A 20,734-nucleotide genomic window follows, 5' to 3' on the forward strand; every position below is an offset into this window, starting at 1 on the left:
CAGTAAAATCCTTCAACGGTGTCAAAATTCTTCAGAAATAGTTCACATAAAAATGTAGGCTACTCAATGCATCTTAATCATGCAAAAAACATTATTCTCTGATGTAGGTTCCTAGCTACACTGATAGTCTCTTAAGAGTTTAAAAAATGATATTTCCACGAAACCTCCTGCTTAAAACTAAGGATGATTCTAATAACTTGCATTCATCAACCATAGAAGAAATGTATACCCAATGGTAACAGCCGAAGAAGGAGGAAGAAAAGCATATTTTGCCATAGTTAAATGTACTCATTAAAATTGAATATTTTAATCAAAACAAATATTACACACTACACAACATTATTATTGTTTGATAATTTACAAAATTTGTGTGATTTCAAACCAAATTCAATTATGTACATTCAAATAGTTGTTACAATCATGCAGGAATAATGCACATCAATAGGCTTTCATTTTAATTTCAGATCTTATAATTCATTGAGGAAATCAATGTGAAGCATACAAATGAGAATAGTTTCACAATTCAAATGAATACAACTTTACAGGAAATTTACATAGAGAACTATGTTACAGGCTCACCTATAAGTATGCTTTCAGTATAAAAATTGGATATGGAATGTGGTCTAATTAACTATGGAAAGAAATTTTTTCCAGCTTTTTAAATAAAAAAACAGTGGAAAACATTTATTGCACATGACTTTCACTCCTAGCTCAACACTGAAGAAAATTCCATCATCAGAATCAGACAACAGGATTAATATTATTTCACCATAATTACAATAAATTTAAGTGTTGAGCAGAACAATGCCAAAAATATCCAAATTTCAATGCCTTTCTATCTTTGCAGCCATTGAACAATAGATGAAACATTCAAAAATTGAAAAAAGTCAGTTCAAAGGGAGGGTAAATGAAACAATTGGGTTTTTGGAAGTTTCATTCAAATAATACTCCTGCCAAGAGTCCCTTTGTATTGGCTCCATTTCATTATGGCACTGGATTTGGATTGCCATGGTAGCCTGTAGTACAAAAATGTCATTGTAACATTTTTCACTGGCACGTCTACCAGAACAGCTAAAGGTAGTTACTATTTCTGGGTCCGAGCTTAGAAGGGATGGCTCATCCAAATGGCAGGCCTGCAAGATGAGTAGCAAAGAGGTCATTATAAAATTCAAGAAAGATTATGCACAAAATAATTACCTGATCACTACTCTGAGGGCATTTAAAATCTCAACTGGAGAGTTCATTAACATTTTTGCGGGGATCACAAATATATGATTATTTTCTAAAGGTTTTCTTTCATCTGCAATAAAAAATAAAATTATAAGCTGTCAAAATCAGTTGGTGTAATTTCAATTGTGTGTGTGTATTCTTAGTCACTTCCTGGAGGACATATGCATGGTATTCTAATTGAGTTGAACCTAAACCCTTGATGATCAAAGTGATTAGCAGGACACTCCAGTGTTTGGAAGACCTAGCCACAAACCTAGGAATGTTGATTTAATTTTTCAAGGAGAGTCTTCAAATAGTTTTGTATGAACTGACACTACTCCTTGTCAATTGTTGCTGTGTCATTTCTCTTGGTAATATGTTTCATTACAAGATGATGATGTACCCTAGTTTACATTCCTGTTATTATTTTTAATTATTGGGTGCATAAATTAAAAAAAATAAAATGTTTTTACTAACGAATTTATTCTTGTTCAAATGTTTTCCAGTCATTAAAAAAATATGTTGTCTTCTGCAATTAATTAGGTGATTCAACCAATACTATCATGGACCTCTCAATATTATTAGTTAGTTACATAGTCTATAACACTACAGAAATATCCACTATATCATAAAAGATTAAGGTACAGATCTTTAATTCAAAAACCTTAATTTGGCCAGTAAATGTACAAACTTAATTATTTGAATTATATTGAAAGTACTTCCAAGCAACTCATAATTACCTTAATTTGCTTAAATTTCTCTTATATTACAGATTTCGTTGAACTAGAAGGCTTTTACAAACACAAAAATGGCAAAAACACTACTTCATGGCCAATCTTGTGTAGAATGTCACTACTGATTCAGTTTATGCAGGCCTTGCGATTGCTAACTTTTTTAATCACTTCATTTTCTCTCTCAATACTTCTCAAGTCTCATTCCTTTAAACTTTTTCTTCAAAAAGGTTAGGGTTCCAAAATGTATTTTACATACCGCAGTGATAATTATCAGTAATTGCCACCTCTGTCCCTTATATCAATCAGTATGATAAATCCATAATTATAGGTGTGGCATCTTATGTATACTTTATGAAGCAAAGCCTGCATAACTGCCAAAGAGCAGTTTATGGTATGATATCATTTTTTTTAGTATGATTTGTTTTTTATGGTATGCTTGATTATTAATGTTGGGGAAATAATTATAGAAATTATAATTTGAACAAACAGGTTTTATATGTTATGAAGGCCATAAATGAACATTGGTTTTTGTTAACATTTTACACCTATACTGTATGTTTGGAATTTTAACTTCAAAAAGTCAAATGTTTTCATACTCACAGATAGCAGTTGTAATGTGCACTCACTATTTTTCCATGCTTTTTTAATGAATGCGCTAGGATGGATCTCCAAATAACTGGAAAGCAAATATTGGCAATTGTTAAGAGGATTATTTGTTGTATTTCATTTAAAATAAATTAATTAAATAATTATATAGCAACTTTAGCTTGAACGCTAATTAGCTCTTCTTTAATTCCTACTTTCTATTTATAAATTAAAACCTTCTTGCTGCTCCACATTAATCAATGCATTTGGGTCATTGGACTCTAAAAGTAGACCTTGTTTTTTTAACCAAACTAATATATACCTCATATCAATGACAGTGGTGCACCTTTCAGAGATATGATTGTTTTTGAGTGAACACGAAAGATATATGTTCTGTGAATTGTTAGCTGATTTTGAATTCAGTCATTGTTGGAGCTAAGTAGGAATTTGGATGTTCACTCACATTTACTTGGAAGCTTGTCACTAACATTGAGCATATTGACTCAGTGACCATGAATACTTAATGCATATTATTGCTTCAAGCATGGGATGCTTCTGCAAAGTTTCCCAGAGTTTTCTTTTTAAAGTGCAGTTAAAGTTGAACCTTATGAGTGTCAGGAATGCACATATGAGAGAATAGAACATTTTCCTTATTTGTTTTTACTTTCCCCATATGTGGTTAGGGGGAAAGTATTGTTTTCATGCAATAATTTTAATTCAATATTTTGATGGAAATACAAGGTTTGAGATCCTGTAAACACATTTTGACCATTTTCTGAATTATGCATACATGAACCCTTTTGTATATGCATGTGATAGGTCTCCGTGGAAGCAATAACTCAAAAGCTAGCTTCCTGAGCAGCAAGAAGTTCTATATATTTAACAACCTTATTAAAAGTGGAGAAACTGATTGGATGTTGGCCAAAATCTATCCACCAAAAGTGAGTTTCAGCCTTCATTTCAAAGTGTGTCAGGGATGCTGCTACCAAAAATTATTCTAAAGTAATGGCATAGGTAAACATGAAAAATGACCAGCAATTATGGAAGATATCAGTCAGACTATATTATGATTAGGTACAGATAGAGAAACAGCATGATTAATATGCACAGTTTCCCAGAAGTGAATGTGAATTCAGATCATAATTAGTACTAATGAAGAGTAACATTAGATATGAGGGTATGAAGTTAAAAGCCAGGATAGGGAGACGGATAAATTAAAACAATATGTACGTATCAAAATAGGGATATCGAAAGCTGTAAACAAAACTATAGGAACAGTAAACTGGAAAAAGACAAGGAAACCAAGGATTACAGATGATATGATCAGGAAGATAGATGGGAGAAGGAAGTGGAATAATGCAAAAACAGAATTAGGATGAAAGAAGTAAGGCGAATGATTTTTACACTCTGAAATTGTTGCATTGAAATGCACATTAGCGGATGACTCCGTTAAAAGTTACTGTTGTGGCATCTCCCGCAGTTTCTTTGGAATTTGAAGTAATATGTGTTGAATAATAAATGGAAGCTGGAACCTTAAAGGGCTAAAAAAGCATGGTGGAAGATGTAGTGTATGTAGGATATGGAAAGTTTAAGAAGGGGGGGTGAAATTGTTGTATTATGCAGGAAGGTGAAAGTACTATCAGGAAGTAAGAAGGAGAAATGTGCGCACTATCCAATTTACCATAAACACAGTGATCAACCTTATGGTTGTTTTGGAAAGTGATGGTAGAGTTCACCCAATAATGTGTGAAATTCATGGCGCTCAAAAAATCACACAGCTCAGGTGAAGCTGGGGATGCCCAAAGAGGCATGCCCAGTAATCAAACCTGGGTCCTCCAGTCAGCAGCCCAATGATCTACCCCTGGACTACCAAATACTCCTATCAAATATATACCAGAAAAATTATTAACTGAACCAGAGAAGATTTAATGGAGATGAAAAGAATGCAAGGAAGATCTACATGGTAATAATAATAAGCCAGAAATCTTAGACAAAGAAAGAGGATATGATGTAGATGGGGATAGCTAAGGTTCGGGAATACATGATTGCAAGATATAAAGGGCATTTAGGTACATGAAATCATATAAGACTAAGGAGATTGATGACATTTTCATGGAATTCCTTAAGGATTTAGGAAAATGTGAAAGGAGCTAATGAATTAATTTATCGCATTTATGAGGGAAGAATATGACTGGAAGATTTCATCAGCTAATTCTTTGTTCCCATCCCAAAAAAGGAAAAAGCAGCCATACGTGAAAATTCAATATAGCAATGATAGCAGAAAACCAGGAGGATCTTCAAAGGTCACTAAATGTATTGGATTAAGTTCTACAAAGATACAATATGAAAAAGACAAAGACTAAAATCCTAGTATGTGGAAGAGAGAAGTGGAATACAGTAGTCACACTGAAAGGACAAAAAATAGAACAAGTGGATTCCTTCACCTATCTCGGAAGTATCATCACAAGGGACAGAAGAAGTACTGTAGACATCAAGCAAAGAATAGCTCAAACTAAGAGAGCATTCAGAATGAAAAGACAGCTGCTGTGTTCAAAGGAGATAGAACTACAGACGAGGAAACATATGTCAAAACATTCGTATGGAGTGTAGCACTCTATGGACCATCGGAAAAGTAGACCAGAAAAGACTTGAAGCCTTCAAAACTTGGTACTGGAGGAGGATGCTTAAGATCAAATGGACTAATAAAATAAGAAAAAAAGAAGTATACAGAAGAATAGACGAAGAACAGACCTTATGGAACATCATAGAGAAAAGAAGAACCAGATGGATTGGGCACATCCTGAGGCACAATGGATCCGTGAAGAATATAATAGAAGGAAAAATTGAGGGAAAAGTCCGAAGAGGAAGGTCAAGGGATAAATACATGGCATAAATAAAGGAGAAAGTACATAGCAAAAAATATCAGGAAGTAAGCCAATTAGCATCAGATAGGGTAGGATGGAGGGCTGCAGCCAACCAATCTTAGGATAGAACGACCAATAATGATGTGAAAACTACAGAATAATAAGCTTTATCTTGAATTAAACTATGTGAAACTTAGGATCATAATTAAGGAAGGAGAGGAGGACTGGGGATGATCAGTTTAGGTTCAGGAAGAAGTGAGGCATGTGTCATGCCATAGCAGTAATGAGGTCACTAATAGAGGGGAACATAGAGTACAATCAGAATGTATTTTTCGGTTTCATAGGTTTTGAGAAGGAATTTGTTTGAGTGAATCAGGTAGAAATAATGAATATATGGCAGAAAAAAGGGGTAGGCTGAAAAAATAGGAGGCCACTCTGTAAACTGCACATATCTCAGACTGCTCAGGTGCAAGTGGAGATGCCAGATGGACAGTGCTAGGAAGAGGAGTACAACAGGGATGTCCATTATTACCCCTGCTTTTCAACATATACATGGAGGAAATGGTTTAAGACTCATGGGTAGAACTGGATATCGAAATGAAACTTGGTGCATGGAAAAATGGTCGTTGAAGCAAAATGATAAACATAGATTGGAGGGTTTTGAAATGTGGTTGAGTAAAAGGAAGGGAAAACAAATGAGGAAGAGCTGGTAATAGTGGGGAGGAGAGGGGATTGTTGGAAGAAATCCAAATGAGAAAAGAAAACTGGATGCAGAGCATTTTGATTGGTTAGGGGATGTTCAAGAATATGATAGAGTGGAAAATGGAAGGCAAGTAAGGGGTGGGAATAGGCATGATGAATGCACAGTTATGAAATATGTACATTCAATAGAAATCATGAGTATATTCATGCTGAATATGCATTATATATACTGTGGATGGACTAGTTTTCTTGAATGAATGAGGTCACTGTAGAAATCCAATTGTGGGTGCTGGCTCATATCCTTAATAGGATGAGTGCTGAACCCATTTCACTCCAAAAACAAGGTATTTCTAAAAAGAACTACTTGTAAATGAATAAACCATAATGGGAGATGATTTCAAGACTTTATTTTTGTTTTTTATATTCTAGGGTTTAATGTTTAAGATACTTGAATAATGTAGTAAGTTATGCCAATGCTGTCCTTATTTTTAGTCATAAATAGAAAACCTAATGGAGAAAGCAGTATTCTGGCTACATCATAAATTTGTAATTTACTGTATAAATATGACAAAAAGAAGTTTTTTTTGTTTATTTCTATAAAATAATAAATTTAATAGTAATATTTACCCTTCCATTATCGTAGTCACGCCCACCACCAATTGTCAATCTTGCCTTAGCTTTCATTGCATCTGACAGAGGTATCTAGAAATAATGTGACATATTATAAATGGATAAATTTTAGAAGTTTGGTAATCATTGTGGTTAAAAATTTGCCAAAATATTTTCCTCATAAATAGATTCTTGAAATGTAAACACTAAAATAGATATTTTTTTGATGTGAAATAAAATTATTTGTTTATTGACTATCATTTCCTACACTAATGCTATAGTGACATGACTCAGAGAATGAGAGTGGAAAGGGTTGATAATAATTGAAAAATAAAAGGCATTTGTAAATGAACCAGGATAAAAAATAATATTCTGATCTCAGGAGCACTAATTATGTATGCATATGACTCTTGATTACATTTTCTCAAAATATGATGATTACCTTACTCCAAAGAGTATTAGAAAATGAGGATGAATATTATGAATAAGCTATGCAAATTAATTGGAGTATCAGTTTCAGCCAAAATAAAGACAATTAAATGAAATCCACTCATAAAGGATGTCAAGCCTCAGATGTCCTAAAGGTTCACCCTGGTACAAGCACAAATCATATTTTATATTTTCCCATGATATCATTGTCCCCCTGATCCAATAACCCATTGTTAAGTAAAGAATGAACACTCAATTTGAAAATGGTCAAGGGTTTCATCTTTTTCTCATTGAGGTATGTAAAAATTAATTATTAAAAGTGGTAAGTCAGATATGAAATGATCTATTATGATTATATACCGACCACATATGACTATCTATCAGCCTCCACACCATCATCACCCCAATATTTGAGTGTCATATAAAAAGCCTTTGACTTGAAATGCATAATATAGTATGGAGATAGTAATTGCATGATCAATTTCTTCAGTGTTCAAGTTTCTAAGTCACAACTATGTCACCAAGTCACTTACTTTTGCTCGGTTGGCTTCAACATGGGATTTATAGCAGAATTCAAGGAGAGCAACTCCCATTGCCAGGATGAGACCACCAATGAGAATGTAAAATATTCCAGCAACATTACTTAAGGATAGCTCATTGCGTGAAGCATCCTGAAATATGAATTTTTACATTTAGTAATTTTCATATAAATATGTACAGCTGAGCATGATGATAAGAAAGAGAACTACAACAATACCTTAAAATTATGGTTATAGTGATAAATTTTTCCCTTTCTTCATTTGTTAGTTTATGCATGGAAAATGGGTATTGGCAATGGGGTGAAACATGATTAAGCCAATATACCTGGGTTCTTCATTCATAAAAACTTACTTTGAGATGAAGCAATATTAAATAGCGCTCGAGTAACATTACACAAATAGGAAGTTGCATCTATATGCTTAATTGTCTAAGTGCATACATATTTTCCTATATTGTGTCAATAATTTATTATTATGCTTAAAATTGTCTGCCACCAACATAAATATGCTTGAAGCACTTTAGACTTAATATTAAATATATGTCTTAGTATGATCCAATAATTGTAATTCTTTTAGAAAATATTGAAATACTTGACATTTTTAGTTTCTGTCATCCATGCATACTTCTCTGGTTAGTAGCACTTTTGGATTTCTTTAGGGCTAGCAGGTTAAAATCTATGCAAGGTAATAGGCAAATGAACCCTTTCCATTAACCATAGCCATCCCTTTCCCCCTTCTGCTTTTACAGGGATTGTATTATCTTAGAGAATATATTCTTAGTGGATTTAACTGACTTGGTTAAAAAAATAAACTAGTACACTAGGGAAATCACTAAGAATAAAAGAATGTTATCTGCCATTTGAAAAGATAATCCTCTTTTTATCGAAGGAAGGACATATAACCAATTAAGAACATACGGCTATCTGGCGAGACAAATTATACTGCAACCTAAGTGCCATTTTGCTAATTTGGATAAATATATACTTGAATTTTGCATACCTGCTTATCACCATGTCGACATTCAGTTCTGTCATACCACCAGCGATTTTTTAGTTTGGCTAATTCTCCATTTTCTTTTAATGATAACACTGCCAAGTTAATTCCATCCCTGTGAGAGAGGAAATAAAATTAGTGCATTAAAAAAGAGATAAATGAAGTAAAAGTATTTCAGCAAAAATAGATATGCAACACTCCATCTAGGAGAAAGAATTCTTATGACTAATGATGTAGTGAAAATCAGTGGGCATTTTATACATGATATTTGGTAGTCAAAATGAATATGCAATAGATAATCAGTCGGCAATGGGGGCTAAAAATGATTTTTATTTAAGGTATAACACAGTAATCATCCAAAGGTCAGTTTGATAGGTAAGGGTAGAGCTCACTCAATACTAAGGCCAATGGTGTATGCAATTCACACATCAGGGAAAGGGCGGGGTTCCTTTCTCTGTGTTGCCTGTTATTTCCCAGGAAGATTTGGTGCCCTAAAAATCACTCAGCTTGGGTGAAGCTGAGGGTGCCCAGAGGTGGGAATTGAACTTGGTAGCACAGCACGCTATCCTCTAGCTACCATGCCCCCTCCAAAAAACCATTCAATTACTCGTAATTCATACCATTTATAACACATAACTAACAGAATGAATCACAAACCTCTCTGTGAATGACATAAGATCTGGTACCTATTTCTTTGTAGGTAGGGTTTTCATATCACTTATCCCAACATAATCTATGAGTACCCTTTTTTAAAATTATAAACCATTATGCTCTAACTGTAATAGCAGGCACTAACTAAAGAATACATTGCCTAGAATTAACACATTGGTGATTTTCAGAGATATGTACTGGGTAAACATCTTGGTAGGTCAACCCTGTGGGACCTTAGAATAATTCACAATTTGGCCTAGAGCAAAAGTGTATCCTCCTTATATATGCTTGCTTCTTAATATCCAAGTTCCTGTTCAAATAGGTTGCCATTTTGAAAACTTTCTTTGCTCAACTCATCATTATCAAAGTAAGGTTTAAGTCAAAACCCTGAATTGGACTGTAAAGAGTGTTATTCAAACTATGAAAAATTTAATTAAATGATGATAATTTTCATCTTCCTAGAAATTCTAAAAGTTGATCCTAAAAACCAAACAGTTAAATAAACTATCTAAAAAATCAAATAATAGACACTATTTCCACGGGATGTGAGGACTTTGAAATGTACGTTAAACAATACATTATCCATATGATATTCCAAGCATGAATCAAGAAATATGCATTTCAAGGCATAGGTATATTAATTCATCCCCTTCCTTTTTCAATTTATTACACAACTAAAGTAATGTAATGACCTCACATCTCTACCAATTACCATGACTGTATGTACAGGATAAAGAGCATGGCAGAGATGTTCCCAGTAGTACTATTTTCTATAGAATGGGATTTTTCAAAACATATTTAACTTCCTCCATTGCAAACTGAATGGAATCCGTAATCACTTAAGCACAATTTGCGATACTATCTCAATATGTTTGGCTACTATCTCAAAGTTTTATTGGTTAACTCTTGGGATGAGTGAGGGAACTTCTGGGCACATCCACAGTGGGACTTAACTCAACTACCAAGGTAGCATTCAATTATGGATTGGGATGAGAGAAGCAATTAAAGTAGGCAATCTAAGGGATCGATTGTGATGAGTAGGTTGCACTGAATGCAATCACTCATAACTTCACTTCTTTCCAGTCAGAAAATATCTAATGGTAATAAAAATGACTTGCTAAAGTTAGGGCAAATTTTGAAGAGAGAAATATTTTCAAGTTTACCTTAGAGGGGAGCCAAGGGGAGTTGCTACACCAAATCCTTTTGCATCCAGATTTCTGCCCACTTTCATGGTGTCACATGGTTCTCTTTCATTGGTGTAATCATTTTTTGGTGACTCTATTAATAGAGCATACTTTCCCTTTGATTGCCGCACTCTTCTTATTCCTTCATCATAGGTTCGAACAAATACATGCTTTCGAGAATTCATGAACTCCCACATTTTGCTGTACAGGGTGATTTGTGACCGCTACAATTACAAAAAAAGTAGAATGAACTATTAGTTCTCAAACATTTAAAAAATATTGAGTAGCTGATTAAATTAACTGATTACGAATTCAGTGAAACATAGAGGATGATGCCGAAATGTGGAGAGAGTCAAGCAGTAGAATCCTCTCGCCACATACAGCATACTTACATTTAGAACAAAAAACAATTACTTACACGAAAGAAATCCCAAGTAGATCCATGATATAGAGTGCCATACTGGACTTCAGTTTGAGAAGCCAGATCTTCTGGGGAATTTATGGGAGCAACCATTCGTTCAACTGTTAAAAATGCGGCCAAATTGGCTGTGTAAGAAGATATGAGTATCAGGGTGAAGAACCACCAGACACTGCCAACTATTCGGCCTGATATAGATCTGCAAATAATAAGTCATCAGGGTTAATAATATTCTTAAAGATAATGTGCGATATTTCTGGTGTTTCAACAAGATTTATATATATAATTTGGCTGAATATATGCCAGGCAAAAATGGACAATCACTTTTAATCAAAACATCTTTTGAAAAGACCAAATCATTTTAAATTATCTCTTTTAATGCCAAAGAGCAGGCTTCAAAAATATTTGTAAACCATTCCTAACCCTCTCCACTCTCACCCTGCACAGCCCTGGTAAAAGTTTCATTTCTATCAGCCCCTAACCAGGGCCAATCATAATTTGGGACTGGCTAATTTCCATCATTCTTTCAAGCCCACAAGAAGGCTTATATAAGGTTGGAGAAGAGAGGAAATTGCTGATTGAAATTCAGAGGTAGTAAAAGTGGGCGGAGGAAATAATGGGTCAACTAGATACTGAAGGCCAAGATGGCAAGGAGAATATTAGGTAAGTGAAGCAGAGGAATAAAGAGAATAGACTTTCTGGATTGTATTAAGGTAGGAAGTTGAATAAATGAAGAGGGAAATATGAAGCACTGTGAAAACAAGGGGAAGTCACGAAAAAAGTGATATGCAACAGCTATTAGGGACCATTCAAAACCTACCTTTAAAATTTATATTACTTATCAATAAATATTCAAGGGCAGTAACTTTTTACTGCAATACTAAAATTATGATTAATTGTGAATACTTTTTAAGCAAAGAAAATTTTTTAAATAAAACAATTTTTATATAGCTAATTGTTAGAAGCAATAACTCAATGAAGAAAGTGTTATATATGGAGGGATAATCAATGACATCATTGGCCATGACAGTGTGCACTGAGTACATGTAACATGAATATCACATGGCCAATGCAGATCAATACTATTGTGGTGTTTATCAAGCCATTAAATTAATAATAATGATTTGGATTGAACATGAGAGAAATCAAGTGCTCATATGTTCTTTAGAGAACTGATGTTACATAAGCATAAAGAATAATCAAGAGAGAATTCAGAAGATACTATTTATTTATTGACACTGTCACCAGTAACATTGGTGCCTGACTGTAATGACTGCTGCAATAAAGTGAAAAGCATGTGTTTGCTAATCCTATTTACACAATTTTATTGAATTGGTGGTGAATGGTGGCCATTTTTCAGTGAATTGAATTCATGTACGATTCATGGACAGGTGGAAATACATGTGTAGAAAAATCCAATGCTAGAATCAATCCATTCTGTATGAATGATAGCAGGAGATTTTTAGTCAAACATCCCATTTGAACAACAACATACATGCTTAAAGTGCTCTCCATTGAGTGTATGAATAGGTATCATAATTATACTGTTTGTCACCACCACAAATGGAACTCAGAACCTCTGAATGGGAAGCCATTGCTCTAGTCATCACACTGGTTTAATCCATGCAGCTCCAAATCCTTTTATTATATCTATTCAGCCACATTTCTTTATTTTAATTTTTTCTTTCCCTTATGCATCTATTCTGACGGCTTAACTACGACCATAACCATAGCTAGGAGGGATAGAGGGTGGAGGGCATGTTCCCGGGTGCTTTACTGGAAGGGGTGTCAACATGGAATATACGTATTTTTTTGTAAACTGAGTGTTTCTTGATACTCATGATTATTCTCACAACACAAAAGATGCATTGAAAGGCTTTAAGAAATAAGAAAAGTCAGATTCTAAGACATATGCAATATGTACAGGGATCGTGGGAGGGGGGGTACTGGAATCCCCTTGCCCCAGGTACACATTCTAATCATGGCCCTGACTACACCTTACCTTGCTAGAGTGTGCATTAGTTTTTTTTCAAATAATAAATGTTCATACTATTGTTTATTGGCATAATGGGGTATTTAAAAGGATTTCAGTGCAAGAGGCTAAGCTATCCTAATTATCTATACCTATAAGACAGTGTTCGTTCTGACTGACTGAGACAATTTCTGGACAACTTCCAGATGTCCTACATGGCTGAATATTCCACATATTCTTCAGGCCACACTGAAACTGGCCAAAAAATATGAAAGTCTCAAGAAAGTTAACATGGTTTGAGGCCATGACCATAGTTGGTTATATTCCCCTCAAGGAAGACTGAAAGAAAGATTGACATTTCTGTGCATTCCAATTTTTTATAAACTTTAAAATGTAAAATAACTGAGTGATCCGTATGGGAATTAAACTGAAATACACCAAAATGATGGAAATATGTGACTCCTATAATTATATATATATATATATATATATATATATATATATATATATATATATATATATATATATATATATATATATATATATATGTGTGTGTGTGTGTGTGTGTGTGTGTGTGTGTGTGTGTGTGTGTGTGTGTGTGTGTGTGTTGAAAATGAACAAAAAATGCTTTAAAATATTTTTTTTAAAGATTTCCTTATCTTTCCATGTGTGTTAGCATGACCACAGTATTGTTGTTTCCCATCTTTTTCCTCCATATTCCTGCTAGCAGAATGCAAGTCCCTTCTGCTTGTTGGACTACAAGGTTGCAGAAAAGCTAAATATTTTTCAAAATCACTTCCATTGAGATTAGGATTATGCACCTGTTTGGTACATACTTGTGCACTCTTTTCATGAATAGTGGAGGGAGAGGGTTGAGCCTGTCTGAGCATAGACCTTCTGAAATTGTATTTCTACCAATATTTAAAAGTTAACATGATTCAAGATAACATTCACTGCAATATAGTCAAATACAGCTTAATAACAATTGGTGGCCAGTGAGTACATGAGAAAGTTATAGTTAACAGAAAGTTATAGCTTAATTATGTATCTGTTATTTAGCCAATCCTTTTAAAAATATCATTGTCCCTTAAAAGAAAAATATAAATGCTTTGAAGAATACAGGCGTAACAGCTGAACTATATCAGTAAATGGTAACAATATATTATTATAACAATATATTTTCTTAAACATTAAAAATCTTTACTTTAGATATGGAATATAACAATAAAATTAATAACCAAAGTTGAAAACACTTATTAACTGTTTTCACTGTCATAAAGACTGGACAATTTAATTATCACAATAAAATACTTTGTTATAGAAAATTGCATTTTGGACTTTTTTTTCTCCCAAGCAACAGAAAGTATTGGATAATTTTGAAAATAGGTAATAAACAGCTAAGATAAAATGTGATGTGATATCACATATTTTCTGTTTTTATGAAGTTGCACAGACTGTTTTGTGTGGGGAAATGTTATACAGCAAAGCTAATAATTACACAGATGGAAATGAAGAATCTAAACATATTGTTTTGGACATCCCTCTTTCTCTTTCTTCAGGACTCTTAGTTAAGGGAAATTAATATTTGCAACTAACATACTTGAGTACGACTATGGAACCATCAGGTAAAAGACTGAGCGTGCATGGCTAGCAGGCTTGAGAAAATGGATGCTAAAATGAACACTGAAGTAAAATTAAAAACAAAGTAATGTAATGCAAGCAGATGAAATGAAAGAAGGGCTGTATGATAAGGGTACTACTTTCAAATGTACTATATGTGCAAAGTGATTTCTTCATTAACATTGAAATATCTAAACATAAAGTTTTCATGAGAAAATGAATCCTATGGGTTTCAAAGGAGGGCCCTTCATTTAATTCATTCCATCATGAAAAAAAGAAGGGAAATCTATCCTTTGTATCTCTTTCCCATTAAGCAGCAAAGGTGATGGTCAATAGAGTGGGGAGGTTGCCACATCAATGATAGAAAATCAGTCGTTAAAAACTTTCTTAACCCCTTCCCCCCCCCCCCCCCCCCAACACCCATCACTACGCATTATCTCACACCCTCACCTGGGCGATATGTCGCAACCCTGCTGCATGAAGGCACCCAGCGCAAACCACAGGGAGTTGAGGACACTGAAGTCATTTGCCACGGCCGTCCCAGCAAGTGTCTCTTCAACTCGCCACTCATATGGTGAGAATCGGGATACAGTGAAGAGCACAATTGACACTCCCACATATGAGAAGATGACGCAAACCCAAATCTCCTTTGAGAGTGGGTTCAGGAAGCTGAAAACGCCTGGTTTCTGCTTCACTGGCTTCTTGATCATGATGCTGATGCCCAAGGACATGAAGGGCTTACTGAAGTCGATGACTCGCTCACGTTCAGAGGTGATGGTCATCGAGGCAATTGCGATGTCCGCCTCCTGTGGCATTTTTTTTTTAGGGTTTTTGTTTCAGAGAAGTGAAAAGGTGGAGATGGTATTCATGCATGGTATGGAGTGCAATACAAAAAAAAACGCATGAGTTGAAGGTGAAATATTTAGTGAGTGAGTGGTAAAATAAGCCAGTTGGGGGTAAAAAATTTATGAAGAGTATTTGGATGTCCATGGGAAGCAGCCAAAACAAAATGTAATATACAAAGTTTGCATGCACCATTCATTATATGAGTGAGAATGATTCAATAGTTCATTCATTCACAAATTCATATAGTACATCATGTAAAGCAGGCACACAATTGTGGAACATTGTGCAAAGTAGTTAAAGCAGTGAGCAGCATTGCAAAGCGATTGTTTGCAACAGCATTTTAAGGGGTGACATTGGATGGGGTGATGAAGCCCAGGTTTTGTAGAAGAGAGAGAAAGAGATGGTAAACACACCTAATCAGAGTTGGATCTATGAGATGCATCTGGCTTTTAATATTTAAGCCAATTTGAGCAAAAGTCAGAAGTGAATGGTTAAAGCTTCAAACATTCTTTCCCTCACACAGTACTCACAATAGTTTGTCAAGGTGGTTCACATTGGGAACAGTTTCATAGCTTACAATATTTTCTTATTTCAATCATGGAACATTTTTAGAGTTTCTGAGAAAAAGTCATCTAATTTTGTGGTTGGAAAACTGGTTGGAGGAAAAGACATTTTATAATTCCAAAAGATAAAAACTTCTTTCCTAAAATCCTCTCTTTACTACAGTCACTTAAAAATGACTTCACCACATTCATTTTAACCCTAAAACAACATTTTATTCCTTGTTATGCTCAGACTGAATTCTCTCTCTCTCTCTCTCCCTGTTGATCTATTTAAGACAAAAATTCACATTAACTTGACATAATGTGCCATTCATAGTCATTAATTCCAGGAAGAGAGAACTGTTGCTCCTGATGTTCCATGAAAACAACATTAAAGAAGACTGTTCCCAGAATGACACCACATTTACACCATTTATTTATGCCTTATATCCTAAGAAGCCCAGAGTCAATGTGGCCACTCGGACAGCAGTCAGTACCTGGGAAAAATGAGGTTTCCCTGCTTGAAGGCACTCCCGAGGGTAAACCAAAAACAATCCTTAAGACCAAGACCTTCAGAGGGTCTTGTGATGAGAAAGGGGCTGGAATAGAAGGAGAGAGACATCCTACGGGAGTGAGAACACTGCTGGCACGTGCACAGAGGTTGTTGAGCATGGGTGGAGGAAGTCGAGGCAGCAGTGGAGGTGGATGGTGGTGTGCTTGGCTGAGAAGCCATTCGACAGAAGGAGGGAGATGCTTGGGAAGAGGTGAGGAAGGAGCCCAGCCGGAGCACGGTTACCACAACCAACCCGGCAGCCACCGTGGCGGCCCAAACTTCGAGGGCGAGGGGGCTTAGGAAAGAGAAGGCCCCTGGGGGGCGCCTTGCAGGGGTGCGCACCATGATGCTGATCCCGAGCTCCATGAAGTGCTCCGAGAAGTCCAACACTCGCTGGCGAAGAGCTGTCACTGTCATGGGTGCTACAGCCATATCTGCCTCCTGAAGGGCATTTGAGCTCCAAGGGTCTCAACATATAGTTACCTTGTCCTTGACTGCACCATTTATTTTTTGTTTACACTTATGAGAATATGCCTATGATATTCCTCTATGGGGAGTTATAAATCACTAACAAAGTTTTAATGACTTTTCCTAATGCAAGATAAAGCAAGAAGAAAGCTTTTGAGCATGGGTTAGTTGTTACTTTCCTGATGTTTATTAGGAATTAGAATTTATATTAATGGAAATACTTTTAATGCCAATTATTTGAGAAAAAATTATAAACACATAAGAACACAGATGTACTCTTTATATTCCTCTAATGAAATACATACTTTCCTGCAAATATTCTTTATTTCCAAGTTAACTCTCACTTGTTAGGGTATTAGAAAATTGAAGACAGGACAGAAAGGCCTATTAAAAGTTCAAAGTTCTTTAGATCAGGCTTCTTAATCTTCTCTTGATGGCAGAGTATCATTCACTTGTATTAGCAAGAATAATAATTGGTATATGAGTTGTAATTACTAGGTCTTAAGGATATCAGAAAACAATAAACATTAAGGTTTAGTTCAGCTATGCTGGACATTAAAAAAACAAGGGAGTATTCATAATGTATTCAATAGAAATTTATACTTATAATGTGATATTTGGTATTAATAGTCAGATCCAACTCATGGCTATTATTATTATCTATTTCCTCTTAAAGAATTCTAGGATAGGTCACTGCTCGAAATAGAAATTTAAAGTATAAAATTTGGAGGATATTTTAAAAGCTCAGGTAATTAAAAAGAATTACTAGGATGATAAAATAATTAATAGGTAATATTTGCAGGTGAAGAGATTGAAGAGGGCATACAAAAATATAATTTGGTAGAAAAAATAAGCATAGACAATATCTTAATTCTTTCACAAGATTTAATATATATATATTTTATATATATATATATATATATATATATATATATATATATATATATATATATATATATATATATATATATATATATATATATATATATATATATGTGTGTGTGTGTGTGTGTGTGTGTGTGTGTGTGTGTGTGTGTGTGTGTGTGTGTGTGTGTGTGTGTAATGCATGGATATATAATGGAAATTGGAAGATAGGTATTCCTTTTTACTTTTGAAAAAGGGTTTCATGAAAATAGGTGTGATATTTCTCCCTCTCTGATTGACATGTTTAACTTAGTACCTACATATACTTGAACACCCATACAGTAGAAAACCAGGGCACTCTGGTGGATGATATGTATATCCATGTGATGAGACAGGTAACCCAGTGAATCTTAGTTTTCAATATCTGGGAACCAAGGTGAAAACTAATCCAACTGGGGTTTACACAAAACCTGGGTTTCAACACCATTGATATTTGCTGTTGATTGACTTTTTGAATTTAACAGATTTGACCCTGCACCAAATATTTTAACAACCAACTTAACTTTGGTTCATGAAGAGTAATCTTGATGGTTATTTAAAGATATTAAGTTTTTTTTCAAGTTACTATTCTTAATTCAGATATAATATAAATACAAGGTATAGATGAGTGCTATAATTTATCAATACCAAAGTAGAATCAATATGACAAGGTAAAAAAAATATAATTACTGCAAAAATAGCCATCAACACCATTAAATAGCTATCGAAGTCTGAATTCTTTATTTCTTCTCAGTAGAAGCAATATGCTAGATTTATCACTTTTGCTACATTCATGATATAGCTAAATAATAAGAAAAGATATCACAGATGCATTGATATGCTGTGATTCTGATCTACATGCATAGTATAAAATTTTCCCATGTAAACTCAAATAAAAACAATTTTTTTTAAAATTGGTTAAACTGTATTTCCTTCAAATAAAAGGAATTCATCTGACCAAGACTTGCAAAGGTTTTGTTGGCAGTAAATCTTTCTTTTTGGACATATAAAGATGCCTTTTTGTGTATGTAGCCAGTTAAAACTATGCATGATTCTGTCCTCATTATTGAACTACATATATACAGGTATGACCTTGTAACTCCATCGCATTGAGTATTCATCAGTCATACTTTAGTTTCATTGGACATTTTTACTTGGTTAAGTATTAACAAATAATATTTTTATTTGCAAAGCCGACATATCACTTTTACCTATGCTGCAACTATAATGTAGTCATTTCATAAAAGTTTTAACAAGTAGGTAATCGTAAATGAGCAGAGGAGTTCATATACGAGGGTCATCCGGAAAGTAGTACCCGTTCGTGCCGCATGAAGTGCTGACGACGCGAGTAGCCGCTGGACGAGGTCAGATAGCTTCAGTGGCTTGTCTGCCTTCTCTGAGCCAAGTTGCGTGACGCTAGCATTGCCTGTGTTGTTTCTGTGATTGTTTACAATGTTTAAAAAAATTGAGAACGCCGCCAGTTGTGAAGTGAGGGCAGTGATTAAATTCCTCAATGCAAGAAACGTTCGCCCATGTGATATTCATCGCCAATTAAAGGAGGTGTATGGAGACAATGTAATGGACGAGTCGTCTGTTCGGCGGTGGTGTCGCAACTTCAACATGGGGAGGGGGAACACACACGACGATGAGCGTTCGGAGAGACCGTCTGTCATTACAGACCAACTGGTGAGCTCAGTTGACGAATTCGTGAGGAACGATCGGCGCGTCACAATTGATGACATCTGTGAGCATTTTCCCAATGTTTCTCGAACAATTGTTCATGAAATTGTTAAACACCATCTGCATTATGCAAAAATTTGTGCAAGATGGGTCCCTCGCGTATCTCAATGAGCTGGCGGCGAAGGACTATGCAGCAGGAATACAGAAACTTGTCACACGTTATGACAAATGCCTTAATTTGCTTGGAGATTATGTTGAGAAGTAGTTTAAAGTATCCTCTTTCAAATAAAATTTTTTATGTTTGTTAATATTTACTTTTGTGTCTTTATTTCACGAACGGGTACTACTTTCCGGATGACCCTCGTACATTTGACTTTGGTAAAGCACATAAAGCTTGCAGTACAATTACAGCTGCATGTCATGAATGTGAACTTAAATTTGTGAACATTATGATATAATGGAATATTTAAATTTTACCAAGCCTAAAGATTTACATGACAGATGCAAATTTGAATGTTATATGGCTGGCTATAGAAAGTCATTCCAGACAATGGGCACAGGATTAAAAGAAAACCACTCAAAGCAAAACTGAATTAAATTTTATAAGCTCAAAGCGTAAACCGTTATAAAAACATCAGGATGCATGAATATGTACATGTTTACATGCAAACTGTAGCATCTTAGGTCATCTTCCTTCAAAGCAAAAATAATGTTATTACAAGTTTTGAACAACTGTGAAACATATGAATCAGGGCTGTAGTATATGAGAAGTTTAGTATTGAAAATATATCTCTGTTGATAAGTAATTTCAATATTAAAAAACATCAATTTTCAGCATTTAAAACAATTCATGCTTTTTTTTCTTAAAGAATTTTCTGCAAGGTTCTAGAGATAAATTTGGAATTCAAAAAATTTTGAGGTATCCCTATTCATCTAGCTATGGCATATTATTTCTGTAAAATATCATTTTTTGAAGTCAAAAAAAACACTTTTCATGATCGTGCACACATGTATGTACCATCAAATTTAAGCTCTTGGTTAAAAGGAATGACTTAAAGTCATAGTTCACTATGACAACGTCATATGCCATAACATATGCCTATGGGTAATTCTTTACCATTAAATGAATTACTCAAAGACTGTTTATATTAAACTTTGAATTACTGTAGGAAGAGCAATATAATACAATAACAGCGTTGCCTAGATGAAATAAAATAGTGAACCTGAGTCATT

The 20,734-nt window shown here is 34.6% G+C and overlaps 1 protein-coding gene across 4 annotated transcripts in view; it reads right to left on the reverse strand.

The window, feature by feature from the left end:
* Positions 1 to 282: 282 nt before the first annotated feature.
* LOC139691891 (glutamate receptor 1-like) overlaps positions 283 to 20,734 on the reverse strand; it is an 89,061-nt gene continuing 68,609 nt past the window's right edge. Inside the window, exons 13-20 of one of the 4 annotated variants that reach the window (XM_071589823.1) lie at positions 16,395 to 16,891; positions 10,918 to 11,116; positions 10,479 to 10,723; positions 8,671 to 8,779; positions 7,666 to 7,803; positions 6,722 to 6,796; positions 2,544 to 2,619; positions 283 to 1,133 (exon numbers count right to left, since the gene is read on the reverse strand). In XM_071589823.1, coding sequence (XP_071445924.1) covers positions 2,599 to 2,619; positions 6,722 to 6,796; positions 7,666 to 7,803; positions 8,671 to 8,779; positions 10,479 to 10,723; positions 10,918 to 11,116; positions 16,395 to 16,891 — 1,284 coding nt within the window. In that variant the 3' untranslated portion in view covers positions 283 to 1,133; positions 2,544 to 2,598. Of the gene's footprint in view, positions 1,134 to 2,543; positions 2,620 to 6,721; positions 6,797 to 7,665; positions 7,804 to 8,670; positions 8,780 to 10,478; positions 10,724 to 10,917; positions 11,117 to 14,959; positions 15,316 to 16,394; positions 16,892 to 20,734 lie in introns of all 4 variants that reach the window. The other 3 variants (XM_071589825.1, XM_071589822.1, XM_071589824.1) reach the window with 3 other exon arrangements.

This window comes from Hetaerina americana, unplaced genomic scaffold (assembly GCF_022747635.1).
Source record: "Hetaerina americana unplaced genomic scaffold, ioHetAmer1.1.p SCAF_4, whole genome shotgun sequence".
In the NCBI taxonomy this organism is placed as follows: Eukaryota; Metazoa; Arthropoda; class Insecta; order Odonata; family Calopterygidae; genus Hetaerina; species Hetaerina americana.